This window comes from Sphaeramia orbicularis, chromosome 6, assembly GCF_902148855.1.
Source record: "Sphaeramia orbicularis chromosome 6, fSphaOr1.1, whole genome shotgun sequence".
NCBI classification, from domain to species: domain Eukaryota; kingdom Metazoa; phylum Chordata; class Actinopteri; order Kurtiformes; family Apogonidae; genus Sphaeramia; species Sphaeramia orbicularis.
The window spans coordinates 53565402-53586097 of NC_043962.1; the positions used below are offsets into that span (position 1 = coordinate 53565402).

A 20696-nucleotide genomic window follows, 5' to 3' on the forward strand; every position below is an offset into this window, starting at 1 on the left:
AGCAGTGGGTATTAATTCTACTTTTGTGTTGTTGTTTTTTTTTTTGTTTTTTTTTTCTTTGAATGAATACGAAGGTCTGGAACCAAAGCAGGAAGTGGATTTGACGGAATTCAGGCGAGTCAACAACCTGAGACAACGCCAATACAAAGCTGAAAACCAGGTCCTCACAAAAGAGGTACAGTGGGGACACAGACGTCATTACTCGTGCTTTTACGGCTTCAATCCTTAAATTCTAACGTGATTCCTTTCACTTTCACTTTTTGCTTGACACGTTCTCAGATCGAACGGCTGGAAGAGGAAAGACTAGACCTGAAGAAACAAATCAGACGCCTGGTGAAGGAACGAGGTGACTCATAAATTACACTGTATTGCTGCCACACGTTAGAGAAACAGTTTTAGTCCCAGATAAAATCACAGAGTAGAGATTACCTGAGGATATTTTCAAATGCCAGCCTGGGGATTTTGGCAGATATCTCAATCCTTGGCACACTTCCTGCATGACTAAATACCAGTTAGCAGGTGGCTTTTGTCCTTCAAATTTTTCCCGTGATAAATAGTGGTGACAAATTATTAAAGAAAAAAAAAAAAACAGCATAAAATATCTCGAGTATCTCAGTAAGATGTTTGGCTGTCATGTGTCTAAAAGAGCTTCAATTAGAGTTTCCATGGGTCTTAAAAAGTCTGAAATCCAGTATCTGAATTTTAGGTCTTTAATGCTAAAACGACCTTCCTCCTTAGAATGTCTACAACAACTGGTGATTTGTTGAACATGTTATCAGTTTTTTCCAACAGTGTTCTAATTCAGAGGAGTAATTGATCTGCTCTAATGGTTCTTTCCTTTGGGCATCTGGTCAGTCATATCCTGTTTAGTAAGTTTAATGTGATTGACAAAATGGCATAACATGACTAAAACTGAAAGCTATGTCATTGAGTTATTTCAGTTAAAGTGAGTGAGAAATGAGTGACAAAATTTAGTTATGCATTGTATATATTTGAGGCTTTTACTGTGAAAAGTAAAATGTAAATAGTAGATGAGCAGTGCTATTAAATCGATTGCTATTTTGGGATTGAGAGAAACTTAGCAACAGAAATGACATACTGTGCATCTAGGGGCATTATATGGAATATTATTTATATGGTTATTTTAACATCAAGAGAGGTTTGAGTGAGCTAGAGAGTGGATGAATAGAGGGAGTGCTTTTCGTAAGAGCAGATCCATGAAAAAATGTCAAATTGTTTTACAAGTCATATACACTACCGATCAAAAGTTTTAGAACACCCCAATTTTTCCAGTTTTGTATTGAAATTCAAGCAGTCCAAGTCCAATGAGTAGCTTGAAATGGTACAAAGGTAAGCAGTGAACTGCCAGAGGTAAAAAAAAAAAAAAAAAAAGGTACACACTACTTTCTGCAGTACAATACTGTTCAAATAATGCTCACAATGGTATGGTACCAAAGTGTGTTCCAACACTACTTTTATGCAGACAGAGGGGGTTGGAAGTAATTCAGAAATGCTGGGACACCTGTAGGAATTGGTAGCACCAACTTTCGAGACTTGATCAACCTCCATTGCTGCAGAGCTGCTTTAAGTTGTTAACCCATTTCTTGTTTGCCTTTTTGTATAATTCTGAAATGTACATTATTTTTCAGTTTTGTTTAACCTTACCTTTTTTTTTTTTTTTTTTTTTTAATCTCTGGCAGTTCACCGCTTACCTTTGTACCATTTCAAGCTGTTCATTGGACTTGAACTGCTTGAATTTCAATTCAAAACTGGAAAAATTGGGGTGTTCTAAAACTTTTGACCGGTAGTGTATATCCCCAAACCTTTGTGTTGTAAACAAACGTTCTGAGTGAATGCATTGGAACCCCATGACTTATCCTGCTCAGAGACTTCTCAGTAGCTCTGCTTGAACCTCAACCCCACACCGCCCCTTAAAGCACACTGCAAAAATCAAAATCTTACCAAGTATATTTTTCTCATTTCTAGTCAAAATATCTCATCACACTTGTTCCACTGGCAGATTTTTTTTTGCTTAATTCAAGATTTTTTTGGTTAATTCAAACAAAAAAAACTGCCAATGGAACAAGTGAAAATGGTCTTGGTAAGATTTCTTGAAATAAGATTTTCAAGATCTGTTGTCTAAAAATCAGTTCTTATATCTCACTGAAAAGTTACTCTTTAGCTGATTATGTCTTATTTTAAGTGTGATGAGATATTTTGACTAGAAATGAGAGAAATACACTCGGCAAGATTTTGATATTTGCATTGCAGAGGTGTTAAATATATGGCCCGTGGGCTAAAACTGACGCGCCAAAGGTTCCAATCTGGCCTGCCGGCTCAATTTGAGAAATGCAAAAATTACACTGAAAATATTAACAGTCAAGATTATCATTATCATTTTAGTTCCAATCTCCCAAAAGTTTTACAATATTTTGCCTGTTTGTAAACATTTTGTGCCTTTGTAGATCCAGTGTGATCTGTAAGTTGTAATGTAAAAATGAAAAGAAAAAAGAAGAGTTCAGGCATAATATTGTTAAAATTAAAATATTGTTATTTTTCTCAAGAAATTTCAGTTTTTTCAGGGTATTCACATTTTATGTGAAAGGATAGTTGAGAAATATAAATATCATAATTTAATTGTACTTTTTTCACTTAAAGAGAATAATTTGGAGTTCTCATTATTTATAGGCTGTTATACTCATATTTTAGGGGTCCAGCCCACTTGAGATCATATTGGTCTGTATGCGGAACCTGAACTAAAATGTGTTTGACACCCCTGCCTTAAAGAGACACAAACCTGCAACAGCCTGAAATTAGAACTGAACAGATAAACGCTTAACCAGAGTCACTACGAGTTCCTCTCACACACTTTATTGACTGGACATACGAAGTCAGTGCCAAAGGATCCGCAGCCAGAGAAGTCCTGAACACACTAAAACATGACAAATATAAAACAAGTGTCGCCAGGTACAACAAACCCCACCCCTCACATGTATTATGTCTTATGTTGGCATTGATCCAGCTGATGCCATCATGTATATGTGTGTACTGATGTCAGCATATCAGTTACCTCTAAATATGTGCCAAGTTTGAAGTAAATTGAAACAAAATTAATATTTTTATAGACCTGTGGAAAATTTATAATTTCGCATTTTGCAAATCATTTGAAATTTTGCCCATTATAAGTAAATGGGAGTGGAAAAAAGATATTTAAAAAATTCCTAAAAAATGTAAACTTTGACCTACTTTTCCCAAAATGTAATCATGTCTGTTCTGCGTCACTGGTAAACTATAAACCAAATTTGGTATAAATCCAACCAATGGTCTTGCTGCTACAGACATTACAAATTTTACCCATTATAAGTAAATGGGGGGGAAATTAAAAAAAAAAAAAAAAAAATCATACAAAATTTGAACTTTGAGTGTTAAAAAACAAACAAACCAAACCAAAAACAATACCCCTTGCCTTCCCTTTGGGGAATTAATATTAATCACTCCACAACAGAACTACAAAACCAAACCAACATGCAGCCAGTGTACACCAATGCAAACTGTGCTGCTCAGTCAGAATTTATCAGAGCACACTCAGCTGGTGTTTCACAATGTGGTATATGGGCTAATGTTGCGTCTTCTTTCATAAAAAAAAGAATCAAAAATTTCTAGAACATGTTAAGTTAAATAATCAATAAACTTCAACTTAAGTAATTGAAGCTGCTTGCACTTTATGCAAAAACTACTCAAATCAGAAACTTTGGGCAGAAAGACATTAGCATTGTGTGAAAATATAAATCTGTGGTAAACAGCCACTTTGTTTGGGAAAAACTCAAATCATTATTTAGTGAATTATGATTTGTGTTGGTTTACTTGGTTTAACTGGAAAGAACCTTGTGTGTCCTCAGGAAATCCACAGTCCAGCTCATTGGATGCAGACATCAGGCCCAGCAGAACGTTGCGGCAGCCTCTCAGTCACAGCAGCATCTACGCAGATGAAGAGATCAGGCGCAAGGTAAGCTCCTGAGCTGTGACGCCATCGCCTGTAATAAAAGCTTAACTAAAATAAAAACTCTGTGTTTGAAGACTAGAAAATTCACAACTAAGCCAAAGGTTTGAATCATTTCCATGTATTAGCCACATGACTGTTTGCTTTGTTGGCACATTTACTAATAATGCTTTACTTATTTTTGATTTTTCCATTTCATTTGATCATAATTAATCCTGTTTAGTAGAAACAAAAGAAAAGAAAGCCAACAAAGAACAAGAAAAAATGTTAACATTATGCAGAAATGATGACGATGGAGAAATTCAGATTGATGAATATGAAGATTTTATGTGTTGTGTCTGGTATGAACCTAGTGGATGGAGTTTTACCAGTTCTGTAGTTTGTTTTTTATTGTAAACTTTGATTTATTTACAGAATGAGTATCTAGAAAAACAACTGAGCAACAAGGAGAGAGAGCTGGAGCTTCACAGGACCCAGTTTCAGGTTAAATGTAAGTAAAACCCTACCTATGTCTGTATGATGTCCACAAATGTTTGTTTTTTTTTCCCACACACATTAAAACAGTTTTGAAAGGCATTTAATATATATAGTATGGTTGTTTCCTGTCTCCACAACTAACAGTGGAAGAATTGTCAAAAGTTAAGGAGGACATGGAGGCAGTGCTGAGGGACGTCCTCCAGGTGATGAGGAGTAGTCAAGATTCTGCTCCATCTGAAACTCTGCTCAATATTCCTGGTCTGGAAAAGTTTATTAATGTAAGTGTCTCTCTGTCAGCTCGGCTGATGTTAGATGTTGTGATTAACAGTAGATAGATAGTAGAGAAGTAAACACATTACTACTCATGCATGCATTGTGGTAGATAAATTTACCACACCTCAGTAGGAATTAATTGTAAATATTTACAGTTGCAGTTCTATAAATTTTTTTTGAGAATGCTTGATTTAATTACTTTGAACAAAACGCCACATATCATATTTACTCAAACATTGACCAGAGGTACTACAGGAAGTACCAGGCCTTTATCTGAAATATTTATTTCCTCTGTTAAATAAGTAAAAATGACCTTATTTAGTCTAAAATCTAATTTTGTAGCCACAAGTAATGCAATTAGTTTTTGTACAAATCCAAGAGTTTCAAATAAAAGCCCTCAGTGTTTCAGTAGATAGTAGAGGCACCATTCATTGGTAAATAGAGATTTTATTGTATAAATGCTGTCATGCTGTTCCTTTTATAAGTTTTTAAAAATAACAATTTTGCTCAAAAAATAAGACGAAGATCTGCAATGAGCATCTGTTCTTCATTAAGTATGCTGTATATGTATAAATGAACATATGGTGTTACTGCTGTAACAAACAATAATCAGTGGACAATCAGAACTAGATAGGTTACTTTTGAAATGTAATATGTTTCAGATTGTTACTTACACTATTAAAAGTAGAATAAATACTGTAATTATCAAAGTAATACTTATTACATTGGATTGTGCATAGCTTATTTCTACAGCAAATGTTGGAAAGTCAAAATCAAATCAAATTTTATTTATTTAGTGCCAAAATCATAACAAAAGTTATCTCGTGACACTTAACATTTAGAGCTGGTTGAAACCACACTCTTAGGCCAATTTACAGAAACCCAACAGAATCCTCCAGGAGCAAACACTTGGTGACAGTGGTGAGGAAGAACCTCCTTTTAACAGGCAGAAACCTTGAGCTGACACCGACTCCTGGAGGATGGTCATCCGCCTTGACCAGCTGGGGTTAAAGAGAGAGGGTAAAGGAAGAGAAGAGAGAGAGAGAGAGAAAGGTAAGGGGAGACACATGGATGCAGAGCAAACTGAACTAGAACTGTTAAAAAAAATAGAACAGCTGGTACTACAGCCAGAACAAATGTCCATAACTGTTAATACTACTATTCCAAATACAAGTATTAATAGTGGATATACTACTACTGTAACTGTTAGTACAAATAATAGAAACCTCTACCATCTATGGAACTATATGATAAACAGTCCTTAATATATATTAAAACCAGATGATGTAATCTTCACAATAGTACTGATAACGCTTATATTTGTCATTATAACTTGAATATAATGTTTTTAGTCTAATGCAAGATTGCCAAAATGGATCACAAGCAACAAACTGACTGCCTTAAAATAAAGATTAAATCATAACCTCAGACGAAGTTTACATTCTGGTCAACATCACTCTATGATGATGGAGTCATCAACAGGACAATTTAAGAAATTACTCTTTCATTACCTCACTAAAGTATGTGATAACTCAATAGACCGAGCATGATAACAGAGAAATTCAGATATAACTATAATGATATGACTGCTTTTGTTTTCTGATGTAAGACACTGAGCCCAGATCGAACACTCAGACACAGGATTCCTGTTGGATGTGTAAAGTGGAGTTCAACTAATAATGGCTATTTAAAGGTGCTATAATAAGAGTGCGCATAAAAGTGAACATTTAATAAATACCTAAATGAATTAATCAATGTATAAATAAATCTGGATCACTGGGCAGAAATGTGAAATGTAACGTTCAAGATTAAAAAAAAGAACTTTGAGAGTCAGAAAGTCCAGTTGAGAGGCCTCATGTTAGCTATCTGCATCTATAGGAGCCAAGTTCTTCTGAAACCAACTTAAATGTTGTATCAGTGTATGTGTTTGTATGTGAAGGGGCTTAATTATGTTCCCCATTGATTTGCTTTTTTACCTCTGCCAAGTGTAACGGGGGGAGGTTATGTTTTCATATGGGGTTGTCTGTCTGACTGTTTGTTTGCTTGTCTGTTAGCAAGATAACTCAAAAATTTAGGGACAGATTTTCATGAAATTTTCAGAAAATGTTGATACTGGCACAAGGAACAAAGGATTAAATTTTGGTGGTGATTGGGGGGGGGGGGGTGATATTTGCTTGTTCGTCTGTCTGTTAGCAGGATAACTCAAAAAGTTATGGATGGATTTGGATGAAATTTTCAGGAAATGTTGATACTGGCACAAGAAACAAATTATTACATTTTGGTGGTGGTGGGGGGCTGATCTGCCTTGGCGGAGGTCTCTGCTCTCTGAGTGCTTTTCTAGTTTTAGGCTGTGATCTCATAATCCATTTTTTTTGTTCTGCTTCCATGGCCAAGACAGTATGGTTCAGACAGGCTCATCTTTGGCTTGTCAGTCCCCCCCCCCCCCCCACCCACACACACTCAGACTGATTATGTAGAAAACAATGGCTGTTCTCTTTTCCAACACATCCAGGGAGTTTAGTCTGTTGCTGAAACAGACGGTTTGTTACATAGCAACTTAACTCACAACTGAGGGCAGGGAACCATAAGATCTAACACACGAGTGTTTGGTGGATAGTTGTGCAGACTTGAGATGAAACAACTGAAGAAGGTATTAACTTCGTTCTGCTGTGCTGAACTTCAGACATGTCCCTCAGGAAGTACCAGGTGTGAACTAGATGTACTGTACATGTGATGAATATACCTGTATAATGTGTTGATTAATGTGACTAGTGGGGGTGTGCACCTCCAGGTTCCTGACAATTCAAGTCGGATTCAAAGGGTTACGATCCGATTATTATGGATGCACCCCACACAATTAATGAATATTTCACTGTATGACAAGTACTTGCTATTTTTAAAACTGAGTGCATTTCTAATGATTTATGATGAAAACAAGGAGATGAATTTGCCTCCATTATCTTTTATTGAGACATTAAAAATGTGTCAGCTGGAAGGTTATACATGTACCTGGGAACATATTAGATTACAAAGAACCAACAGGGAGATGAACATGCTTAATCGTGTTCGTCGTGTTCCCAAAATACTTCATTGGTGCTTGACACACCCTGCAAATATTGTGGCTTCTGTCCAGTTCCCCTTTCCCCTCAACTTCATAGAAACCAAAATGTGTCTATATACTCGCTTGCCAGTATCAACATTTCCTGAAAATTTCATGAAAATCCCTCCAGAACTTTTTGAGTTATCTTGCTAACAAACAAACATGCACGGGAGGCAGATCTGTCTTGGTGGAGGTCTGCGCTCTCCAAGTGCTTTTCTTGTTTAGTTTTGTGTGTGTCACCGTAAACTGTTCGGGGTGGTGTGGCGGTTGCACTTTAGTTCTGCCTTTTGAGTTGCACCGTCAATATTATTAAAATAACATTACATTCAGAACATTGATTTTTGACATTTCTGCATTTCGATGTATCGAAGAATCAAATTTTTTTGCACCCCTAGTGGCTATGGTTGGTTGATAAAGCAAAGACTATTTTCCTTTTGTCTGTCGGTTTTGTTTGATTTTCGTCAGCTGAAATATTTCAAAAATATTTACTAGTTTTATTTGTTTAATCCAGTTTTACTCCTGTATATTTTGATATTGGACATTTTATCAGTAGAATTGTTTAAAATGTTCAACCTATAAATATATATATTTTTTTTATTTTTTAAATATTGCACTATTTGGTGAATGTTTTTGTGTTTTCTGATTCTAAAAAAAAGTTTAAAATCAGAAATAATCCCAAGGTTTCTTTGACTTTTACACAGACCCTAAAATCATCTGTTAAAAAAAGGAATGGTTTGGCTTTTATTTTGATAACTGTGGATATTAGTAAGTATCAAACATTTTATTGTGTTGAAGTTATTAGCTGAGTCATGTGTGTCAAACTTCTTTACTTTTATGGCACTGTTAGAAATACTTCATATAGATCATATCTATGCTGAAAAGAGCTGGGAAATCAGACCAAAACAAGTAGATCTTAAGTTTTCAGTATTGAATGGTTTTTCAGATTTTTGAATCCATTATTTTCTGGCTACTTTGAAGTGAAAATAACAAAAAGCACTTTTTCTTTACTAAAACTGTATACCATTTATGACTGGAGACACATTCACTGTTAAAATTTTACAAGAAGTAAACAGGCTCTATCTAAAATTTTTGTTGAATAAGAAGTGTTCCCAGAGAAATTATTTTAAATGTTGTGATTTCGATTTTTTTTCTCCACAATTTTTAGAAATTGTGGAAATTTTTAGAAATTATCAGTCCAATTAATTCAGTATGTTGCCCAGCCCAGTTTGAGCAAAAAAATGTCCATCACCAAATTTCGATAACAAAGGTGCATTAATGCTGGTAATTGGCTGTTTTGTTTGCATGAATTACTTGGACATCATGGTCTAATGTGTTCATTCAGTTTGATAATAAACCATAACTGTTTTACGCTATTTTAGAAGATCCCTTGTGTTTTGTGCTGTTGCTTCGCAGGGCATTAAAACATTCAGTATTCTGTTAACTCATGACAATGCAACAGTGTTAAAATTCGACAGTGTTAAATTTGGAAAAATCTGTTTTATTCACTGTCATGATATGTTTAATTTGTTTGCTTGTCATTGGTGTTATACTTAAAAGTGGCAGGTGACCAAATGAAACAGTCAATAAATTGCAGATATCTATGAATATGAACATTTTCATCAATAACTTATATGTAAGCACAGAAGTAAACAAAATATATTAAAGCCTAAGTTATTTGTATGCATTTTAATACAGAAATGCTTCTGTGCCTTTAAGTTAAACCATATTGTGGTAAATAAATTTATTTTTTTGTTGTAAAATTTCTTTGGGTGGGAGAATGCCAAGGCTCTGAAACATAAAGCTTGTACCATCATTTATTTTTGTTAAACAGGATGGTGGAAAATATTTTGGAAAAGGTATGAATTAGGAAGCGGTACGGACCAGATTTTAAGTTAAAAGTTAAATAAAGTTACAAGCGTTTTTTTGGCTTAGTTCCTCTTGTTTGTATGTCTCCCTTACAGGCTGCAGATATCACAAACACTAGTGGACAGTCCAACTCTGCTGCGTACCTCTCATCCCACATCCATCAGCTGGTGGGCCGAAATGAAGAGCTCAGACAGGAACTGAAGGTGGCACGTGAGGAAGTGACCAGCAGCTTCACTCAGCTCACCAAATCTAAAGATAAAGTATGTCCAGAGTGACTGGACACACACAACAGACGAGGTTGATGTTGATCAATCATGGTGTTAAAAGAAGATACACCACTCTCACAAAGTCCATGTAGCTGTAGCTCTGTGTCACAACTTGGTCTCTGTTCCAGATCTGCAGAATACATTTCACGACTACATAAAAGAATGCACCCACACAATTATACAGAGGGTTTTTAACATGACAGTGGCTTTGAATGGTACAGCTTCTGAGAAAAATAATGTGACCATAAAATGCTTTGACCTCTTTTCTGCATTTCTTTCTTCTGTTTTATGTTAAAGGAAATAAATGAAAAGGATCTAACCTAATTTAAACTGAAAATATGAAAATACAAAGAACAGGCAAAAGAAAATGCTTTGTTCAGTGCAAAACCAGTTTCAGTTTATACAATTCAGAGACAACTTCCCAAACAATTAATTATATATTAGAAATTATATATTAGAAGGTATACACAATCAGTGAGCTGGATTATAATAACAACATACACAGCATTCAACTGGGTTAATTAAAGAATTTTTTGTCACTCTTTGACAAATTATCTTATTAGCAGCTATCAAGTAACACCAAAGACTAGTTAATTGCCAGTATGTTTATCATCTGTAATTTCCACCCCTTTTCTGTGCCAGTCACATGTTGTCAGCTCCTCTTTTTACCCAAGTTTTTGGGAAACATTGAAAGTGCCCCCATTTTATCTGTCTTATTCTAATACATGTAACAGATGGAGAAATGCATAGTCAGAGTACCACCCACATCCTCTAATACCACCAAACAAAATGGCTTTTTCAAGGATAATTGAAACGTTGACTTGTTTGTCCTAAGCATCTTAACTCACTACCACAATGGCACTCCAAAGTGCCTGATAACTCTTATACAGCTATCAACAGAAATAGAAGGAAATGATAAAACTCACTCCTCAGGCAGATGCATTATCAACGCTAGGATAAATCATATGTATAACTTTTTTTGTTGCTTTATTTTTTTTGATGGCTGTCACTGTTTTAGTTGTCCTCTTTTTCTCCTCTCAGATGCAAAAATCCAACAATACATACTCCTACAGTCCTAAGGTTCATAAGTCCATAGCAGTCCTTTCAGCCTAAATAATACCCAACTAGAAGGACTCGGAGAGCGCAGACCTCCGCCAAGGCTGATCAGTGCCCCCCCCCCCCCGTGGGCCCCCCCACGCCAAGGAGGTTATGTTTTTGCCAGGGTTTGTTTGTTTGTCTGTCTGTCTGTTTGTCTGTCCGTTAGTGTGCAACATAACTCAAAAAGTTATGGACAGATTTTGATGAAATTTTCAGGGTTTGTTGGAAATGGGCCCCCCCGTGGGCCCCCCCACCCCCGATCAACACCAAAATTTAATCATTTCTTCCTTATCCCATTTCCAACAAACCCTGAAAATTTCATCAAAATCTGTCCATAACTTTTTGAGTTATGTTGCACACTAACAGACAGACAAACAGACAGACAGACAAACAAACAAACCCTGGCAAAAACATAAACTCCTTGGCGGAGGTAATAAGTTCATAATGTCCAAGGTTTTTCTTTCTTTCTTTATTCCCAAGTTTCTTTGAACATGTTTCTTAAATGGAACAAAAACTTGGAAACATTTAAAATCCCTGTCCACAGTGAGGCAAAAAACATGAAGTCTGTTTTGTATGTAAAATGATGCTGTCCCATCATAAAAAGGAACTCCTAAGAAGCCTCCAAACCAAACACAGCACTGTCATATTTTTTTTGACTCGACATTTTAATGGTTTTCCTTCTTTTTCTTGTCAGGTGAGCCAGCTGGAAGGCGAGTTGGAGCTTCTCAAGAAATCAGGCAGCAGTGGATTCGTCCTGCGACCTCTGACCCTTCCCGAAAGTCTGGGGCCCAGCAGCACTGAGGTCATCAGTTCCCTGAACGAGTACACAGCCAGACTTCTTCAGGTCAGTGACATTACTTCCAGCAGACACACACAGCCATATCAATGTAGTTTTAATATGTCAACTCATAATCAACCATCTTTAATGGCCTCAATTAACAGGAGCTCACAAACAAGGAGGAAGCAATCAGAAAACTTACCGAGATGTTAGAGCGATACAAAGAGAAGTTTGGTGTTATTAGCCACCAGCAGGGACTCCTCTATAAGGAATACCTCAGGTAGGTTTATAGGAAAGTTTTCTTGCAACCACTAGTTTCAAATCTTAATATGCTTTAATAAAAACTAAATTATAATTCTTCACAGCGAGAAGGCAGTGTGGCAGAACGAGAAGGAGACATTCACAGACATGAAGAACAAACTGGAGGAGCAGCAGCAGGTGGATGCTGTGAAAGTCCAACAGTTCAAAGTTAGTCACATAAACAAGTCCATATTAAAATGTTACAGTACATATAAGCTGCAAGATGGAATGCTTTTATGTTTCCCTTTCAGGGTTATGTACAGTGTGTCCCTAATTCTCTCAAACAGGAAATAAGATCTGTAATCTAAAGTCCAAGGTGATAGAATGAAACGCCACTTTTTTCCATGCATCTCTTTTAATTATTACTTTAAAAAAGTAATGCGCTATTTGTTTGCTGTTCATACAAGGTAACTTGTGACTATTCTTCAACATTTCCTGAAGCACATTCTCATGATAGTAAATCAACAATATCATCGTACAAGTATCATACAAGTGTGGACTAATAAGGAGGACATACAATTTACACATTTTATTATATTTGGATCGGCCGCCGCCAGATTTCCTTCATGTGAACGCGATAACTAGGATAGATTTGGTTGGATTTCCTCTCCCTTGATAACCAACATAGTGGACCCCTAGTGGAAGAACCCTCTCGATTTCAGCTTCTCTTAGTATTGTAAGTCATCCACATGGGGGCGCTTTAGTTGATAATTGTTTTTTTTTTTTTTTAATCAAGCAATAATAGGCCGATTGAGATCAAATTTGGTTCATATTGATCGTCTTACAAATGTCCATTTTCTGTCTACCATCCAGAGTTCATATGGTGTCATTTTCATTCACTAGGTGGAATTGTGTGGGAAAAAATTGGTTCTCTGACCATTATTCTGCTGCTATCAGGTCGATGTAGCTCAAATTTAGTTCATATTGATTGTCTAATAATTCCCTTTCCTCATGCCACTACCTTGAGTTTACATGATGTCATATTTTGACACCAGGTGGTGTGTTTTTTTCCAAATAGTTTGGGGAGCTTCTGCTGAAAAATCCATTTTTTTGAACATTATTAATAGATATAGTAGGAGAATTAAGCTCAAATTTGGTTCATATCATCATCCAAAAATATCTATCTTTTCCTTATTACTAGAAGTTTACTTGATGTCATATTGTACATTGTATGTACATTGTGTCATTTATTTGCTTTATTATGTAGCAGAGGGCTGGGGGAATTTCAGGGATATACCCTTGTTGTCGGCCCCTGACAGCATAAGCCTTGTTCTATTTGATTACGTGCTTTCATAAAGAGGAGTTGCAAAGTTGGTGAAAACTATCCCAAACCGCAGAAAAATGAGAGCAAGACTCGAGTGAAGAGAATCTAGGCAATAGGTTAGCCTGAGAACCTTACCCATCTGCCCAAGGTCATGGAAGATCAGTCTGGAATTGTTCCCTTTACATGCTCTGGGGTAGGTCTGATGTGGTTTGATAAGATGGGCTGTCACATCCAATTCTTCCAGTTGAGCTTTGGCTTTTGTCTGTGTAACAAAGCCCTACAGTCCGACCTTAGGAGGAATCCCTGAATGCAGCATAATACTTTATGGGCAGACTTTCCCCAGAACCAGTAACTTTTATTCCTGTAGTTATCCATCCATTCTCTTCCGCTTTATCAGAGGCCGGGTCGCGGGGGTAACAGTCTAAGCAGGGATGCCCAGACTTCCCTCTCCCCAGACTCCTCCTCCAGCTCTTCCGGGAGGACCCCAAGGTGTTCCCAGGCCAGCCAAGAGACATAGTCTCTCCAACGTATCCTGGGTCTTCCCTGAGGTCTCCTCCCGGTGGGACATGCACGGAACACCTCCCCAGGGAGGCGTCTAGGAGGCATCTGAAACAGATGTCCGAGCCACCTCAGCTGGCCCCTCTCGACGCGGAGGAGCAGCGGCTCTACTCCGAGCTCCTCCCTGATGACTGAGCTCCTCACCCTATCCCTAAGGGTGCGCCCAGCCACCCTGCGGAGGAAACTCATTTGGACCGCTTGTATCCGGGATCTTGTCCTTTCGGTCATGACCCAAAACTCATGACCACAGATGAGGGTAGGAACGTAGATTGACCGGTAAATCAAGAGCTTCGCCTCTCGGCTCAGCTCCTTCTTCACCACGACAGACCGGTACAGCGACCGCATCACTGCAGACGCTGCACCAATCCGTCTGTTAATCTCACATTCCATCCTTCCCTCACTTGTGAACAAGACCCCAAGATACTTAAACTCCTCCACTTGGGGCAAAGATTCCCCACCGACCCGGAGAGGGCAAACCACCTTTCTCCAGTCGAGAACCATGGCCTCGGATTTGGAGGTGCTGATCCTCATCCCGCTCACTTCACACTTGGCTGCAAACCGCCCCAGGGCACGCTGAAGGTCCAGGTTTGATGAGGCCAACAGGACAACATCATCTGCAAAAAGCAGAGATGAAATCCTGTGGTCCCCAAACCGGACCCCCTCCGGCCCCTGGCTGCACCTAGAAATTCTGTCCATAAAAATTATGAACAGAACCGGTGACAAAGGGCAGCCCTGCTGGAGTCCCACATGCACCTGGAACAGGTCTGACTTACTGCCGGCAACGCGAACCAGGCTCCTGCTTCGGTCATACAAGGACCGAACTGCCCTTAGCAAAGGGCCCCGCACCCAATACTCCCGAAGCACCCCCCACAGGATACCACGAGGGACATGGTCAAACGCCTTCTCCAGATCCACAAAACACATGTGGACTGGTTGGGCGAACTCCCATGAACCCTCGAGCACCCGATGGAGAGTATAGAGCTGGTCCAGTGTTCCGCGACTGGGACGAAAACCGCATTGTTCCTCCTGGATCTGAGGTTCGACTATCGGTTGGATCCTCCCCTCCAGTACCCTGGAATAGACTTTCCCCAGGAGACTGAGGAGTATTATCCCCCTATAGTTGTAGCACATCCTCCGGTCCCCCTTCTTAAAAAGGGGGACCCCCACCCTGGTCTGCCAATCCAGAGGTACTGTCCCCGACTGCCACGCGATGTTACAGAGATGTGTCAACCAAGACAGTCCCTGCTGCACATCCAGAGACTTAAGGTACTCAGGGCGAATCTCATTCACCCCTGGTGCCCTGCCACTGAGGAGCTTGCAAACCACCTCGGTGACTTCAGCTCGGGTGATGGATGAGTCCACCTCTGAGACCTCAGCCTCTGCTTCCTCTATGGAAGACGTGACAGTGGGATTGAGGAGATCCTCGAAGTATTCCTTCCACCGTCCGACAACATCCCCAGTCGAGGTCAGCAGCTCCCCACTTCCACTGTAAACAGTGTTGGTGGTGCACTGCTTGCCCCTCCTGAGGCGCCAGATGGTTTGCCAGAATTTCCTCGAGGCCGACCAATAGTCCTCCTCCATGGCCTCCCTAAACTCCACCCAGACCCGAGTTTTTGCCTCCACAACCGCTCGGGCTGCTGCACGCCTGGCCTGCTGGTACCCATCAGCTGCCTCAGGTGTCCCACAGGCCAACATGGCCCGATAAGACTCCTTCTTCAGCTTGACGGCATCCCTTACTTCCGGGGTCCACCACCAGGTTTGGGGATTGCCACCACGACAGGCACCGGAGACCTTGCGACCACAGCTCCAAGCAGCCGCTTCAACAATGGAGATGGAGAACATGGTCCACTCGGACTCAATGTTCCCAGCCTCCCCCGGGATCTGGGAGAAGCTCTCCTGGAGGTGGGAGTTGAAGACCGCACTGACATTGGGCTCTGCCAGACGTTCCCAACAGACCCTCACAACACGTTTGGGCCTGCCGAGTCGGTCCAGTTTCCTCCTTCGCCAGCGGATCCAACTCACCACCAGGTGGTGATCGGTTGACAGCTCTGCCCCTCTCTTCACCCTAGTGTCCAAAACACGCGGTCGGAGGTCTGATGACACGACAACGAAGTCGATCATCGACCTCTGGCCTAGGGTGTCCTGGTGCCAAGTGCACTTACGGACATCCCTGTGTTCGAACATGGTGTTTGTTATGGACAAACTGTGACTAGCACAGAAGTCCAATAACAAAACACCACTCGGGTTCAGATCAGGGAGGCCGTTCCTCCCCATCACCCCCCTCCAGGTCTCACTGTCGTTGCCCACGTGGGCATTGAAGTCGCCCAGGAGAACAATGGAGTCCTCACTCGGAGCACCATCCAGCACCCCTCCCAGGGACTCCAAGAACGCCGGGTATTCTGCACTGCTGTTCGGCCCGTAGGCCGAGACAACAGTGAGGCACCTGTCCCCGACCCGAAGGCGCAGGGACGCAACCCTCTCATTCACCGGGGTGAACTCCAACACATGGCAGCTGAGCTGAGGGGCTATGAGCAAGCCCACACCAGCCCGCCGCCTCTCACCGTGGGCAACGCCAGAGAAGTGGAGAGTCCAGCCCCTTTCGAGGGGTTGGGTTCCAGAGCCCAAGCTGTGTGTGGAGGTGAGCCCGACTATATCTAGACGGTATCTCTCAACCTCCCTCACAAGCTCCGGCTCCTTCCCTCCCAGCGAAGTGACATTCCATGTCCCAAGAGCTAGACTCTGCGTCCGGGGATCGGGTTGTCGACTGCCACCCAATCCACAATGCACCCGGCCCCTACGGTTCCCTCGGTGGGTGGTGAGTCCACCGGAGGGCGGGCCCACATCACTCCTTCGGGCTGGGCCCGGCCGGACCCCGTGGGCATAGGCCCGACCACCAGGCGCTCGCATTCGAGCCCCAACCCCAGGCCTGGCTCCAGGGTGGGGCCCTGGCTGTGCCATACCGGGCGACGTCACGTTCTTTTGTTGGTGTTTTTTCATAGGGGCTTCTGAACTGCTCTTAGTCTGGCCCGTCACCCAGGACCTGTTTGCCTTTGGAGACCCTACCAGGGGCATAAAGCCCCCGACAACATAGCTCCTGGGATCATTCGGGCACTCAAACTCCCCCACCACGATAAGGTGGCAGTTCAAGGGGGAGTCCTGTAGTTATTGTAAAATATTTACCCCAACAGTGATTTTAACTTTTAAGTTTTAGTCTTTTATGTTTCCCCTCATAGTTTTCATTTTCCACACCAATCCTGTCCTTAGTACCATGAGAATTCTTGGGCTATTCTGTGTTTTAGTAAATTTTGCCAAAGGGCTTTAAAAAGAGTTTTATAAATCAACCTGGTCTTTAATCATTTTTTGTGCATCAGGAGCTGCTGAACACCCTTCAGAAGGACCCGGATGAAATCAAGAGGCAGCTGAGTGAAGCATTTCGCAAGATGACTGTGCTGAAGGTTAATGAAAAGAAACTGACTCGGCGTTACACCACCCTGCTGGAGCAGGAGCAGCACCTCTACAAAGAAAACAGCAAACTGAGGGATGAGAGCAGCCTCATGCAGGCCTCTGTCACTCAGAGAATAGGTTACCTGCAGAGATACAAGGTGAAGAGGCAACAATGAAATGGTTCTTTCCTAGTATTGTAAATGAAACGAAATTCTCAGATTAGATTAGTTGCAACTAGTGAATTACTTCAAATGAAAGTCACAATTGAAGGTGTTTTCCACAAACTTGTACAGATGTGTAACTGCATCTCTATGGACCTTTAAACTCTACTAACAGGGTTGCATGATTTTTTGAAAAACTCATATTTTGATTATTCTGGCCATTATTGCCAGTTTCATATCAGTGAATATCCCTGTCCATTATCATCACATCATATTCATCAGACAGCTGTGTGGTCTTGTTTTGTAGGAAATGGCTGCCTATAAGATTGCAGCTCTGCAGAAGGCATTGGACAACAGCGTCCCCTTGTCTGACCTGGAGAGGGCCAACAAACAGTACACAGACCTGACAGTCAAATACAGGGACACACTACAGCGGGACAGCCGCCTTGTACAGAGAACAACCAAACTGGAACATTTGGAGGTAAACAGACATCTTTACTGAGGGCTTTAACTCTAGCCCACATACTGTAACTAGCTGAATCACTGTTTTCTCCATTTTTTTTGTTTTTACATACTCCTCTAAATTTATGTCTGCAACTTTTCAGAATGAGAACGACTCTCTGCGGGAGCAAATGTCTACCATAAATAAAGTGCTGGAGATCACAAAGGAGAAACTCCATACTTTGGAGCAAGCATGGCAGAACGGTGCAGTCGGTAAGCTTCTGACAGGAGGAATTTTGTTTTAATTCATTAAATTCTATTTATTTTGAAACTCTTCATTAGGGACGTGCTGATCTAATACTGATTGCACATATTAGTCAAATCCAATCTGTTCAAATCAGATCTGTGTTGTTCTGTGTTTACATCTATGTTTGTAGACTGTCATTTCACGCCAGCTACACCCACAAGTGTTGAGATAACTTGCAATGTATTGAATATTTTTACCAAGCTGGTGGAGCACAATTATTTGTTGTTCTAATAAGTGCATTATATTTATATGTATTTAGTTGTTACTTTTTTCACCATGTTTGGGAAGTGATGTTTAAGCCAAATTTGATGCTTCATTACACATAAAACATTGACATAGACATTGACTACACTGAACTCAATTTAAAGCAGTTGAAATACAATTACTTTAGCTTGTTTTGAGAAACGTGTACTTTGACTGCTTCCTCTGTCTGCTACTTTATAATCCTATTACCCTACATCCTGAATGGATATTGTCATTTTTAATGCACTTTACTTGATAGAAGTTAAAATTTGTGTAAACTCATTTGTTAATGATTATCGAGTGAAAATGTTAACATGCAGTAGGTCCAACTGGTCATTTCTGATTACTTTGGACGACAACTACATCACTGCCTCTCAGTTGAACCAAAAATTTTTTGCATCTATTTGTTGACATCCCCTATTATGTATATAGATTGCACAGTTAAAAGAAAAAAACTGCAGATCAATCAAAAATAAGAGGAACTGTTGGTTGTATTCTCCACACAAACTGTGAGGTAAATATGATAACTGTAGTGCAGAATGAGGACTCGTAATGAATCTGGGCACTTCTTAAACCATTCAGCATTTTCTGTTACTGTTAGGCTCCTCTTTTTAACTGATTTATAGCTTTAATCTAGTCTGATTTTATAGATGTAATGTATGCTCAGTGTGATTTCATCCTAGCTGTCACCTTAAAGTTCCGTTCTTTTTTTATTGTCCTTCCTTTCAGGGGGTGAAAACAGTATGGACAAGGCAGAGAAGGCTTTTGCTAACAATGAAATGGTGTCTGCTGCCAGACGGATCACCACTTTGGAGATGAAAGAGCTCAATGAACGGCAGAGAGCAGAGCACGCCCACAAAATGTATGAACACATGAAGAACTCTCTGATGCAAGTCGAAGAGCGCAATGTTGAACTGGAGTCCAAGTTTGCAGAGGTAACATTACCAAGGACAACAACGTAAATGCATGTATTGCCTTTTAACAATGAAATAACTTAAGACTGTCATAAGTCAAATCCTTTTTGCAAAGATATATGTCACTATTTCTGCATTTCTACCCCATAAGATCCATAACACTGACAACTAATAATAATAATAATAATAATAATAATAATAATTTTATTATTATTATTATTATTACTACAAGATATGCTTTATTGATCCCTCAAGGGTGAAATTCAAATGTACCACAGCACAAGACAATAAACATCAAATACAATAGAGAAATAAAGAGAAGATACAAAAAATATATAAACAAATTTGTTAAAGTGTATTATTTGCCAAAGTGACTGAATAATTGACTGTTTGAATGTTATCCTGCCTTCAGGTGCTATGGGTTTTATGGTAAATACTAGTTACAAACTCAAAAGTTGGACATGAACGCCCCCTCATGTTTTCCACTGGAGAACTGGGGAAAAAAATTGTATATGCGAGCTATTGAGATTAAAATAACTGAACTTGTCAGTATGGCGGAGAGCAACAAGGGATTCATAGCAAATGAGAAAAAACATTTTTTGATTAACGTTCTGCTGCTGTTAGCTGATGATTTTGCACATTTATAGTATAAACAATTTGCAAAATAAAAAAAATACTGTAGCAGATGAATTAACACATCCAAAATTATTTTTACCCAAGTAGATGGTCATGATAAATTGTGTGTTAGACATTTTTACTTCGCTACAACAACAAAAACACTTGAACACAACGCACTCGTAATTTCAAATTGACAAGTGGACAGTATCATCTTTCCAATAGCATGTGAAGGCAGTATTAATCTTTCAGACTGTGCTAGATTCTCACATCATTTGGCCATTTTTCTCCAAAAGTCTTATTTAATGACTCTGATGGAGCTGTTCTTGTCCAGCTGACCAAGATGAATACAGAGGCTCAAAGGGTGGAGAGGGAGCTGAGAGATGAGCTGGCAGACAGTGTCAGCAAAGCCGTGAGTGACGCTGACCGAGCCACAATCGCAGAGTTGGAGAAGACAGAGGCAGAGCTTCGCGCTGAGGTTTCAAAGTATGTTTGATGATTTGCAGGCCCAGACTGATCATCTGTTTCTCATCATAAGAGACAGATTATATATACTGAAAATAAATTTAAGGCGCTATGAAATTATTAGAT

The 20696-nt window shown here is 39.9% G+C and overlaps 1 protein-coding gene across 12 annotated transcripts in view; it reads left to right on the forward strand.

The window, feature by feature from the left end:
* cep290 (centrosomal protein 290) overlaps positions 1-20696 on the forward strand; it is a 75850-nt gene that overhangs the window by 13473 nt on the left and 41681 nt on the right. For 11 of the 12 annotated variants that reach the window (XM_030137222.1, XM_030137218.1, XM_030137221.1 and 8 more), the window contains 14 exons: positions 75-175; positions 280-346; positions 3900-4006; positions 4415-4490; positions 4622-4755; positions 9812-9976; positions 11775-11924; positions 12023-12138; positions 12224-12326; positions 17352-17582; positions 17893-18066; positions 18191-18299; positions 19306-19511; positions 20440-20591. In XM_030137222.1, the coding sequence (XP_029993082.1) occupies positions 75-175; positions 280-346; positions 3900-4006; positions 4415-4490; positions 4622-4755; positions 9812-9976; positions 11775-11924; positions 12023-12138; positions 12224-12326; positions 17352-17582; positions 17893-18066; positions 18191-18299; positions 19306-19511; positions 20440-20591 (1891 nt within the window). Of the gene's footprint in view, positions 1-74; positions 176-279; positions 347-3899; positions 4007-4414; positions 4491-4621; positions 4756-9811; positions 9977-11770; positions 11925-12022; positions 12139-12223; positions 12327-17351; positions 17583-17892; positions 18067-18190; positions 18300-19305; positions 19512-20439; positions 20592-20696 lie in introns of all 12 variants that reach the window. The other variant, XM_030137217.1, reaches the window with a different exon arrangement.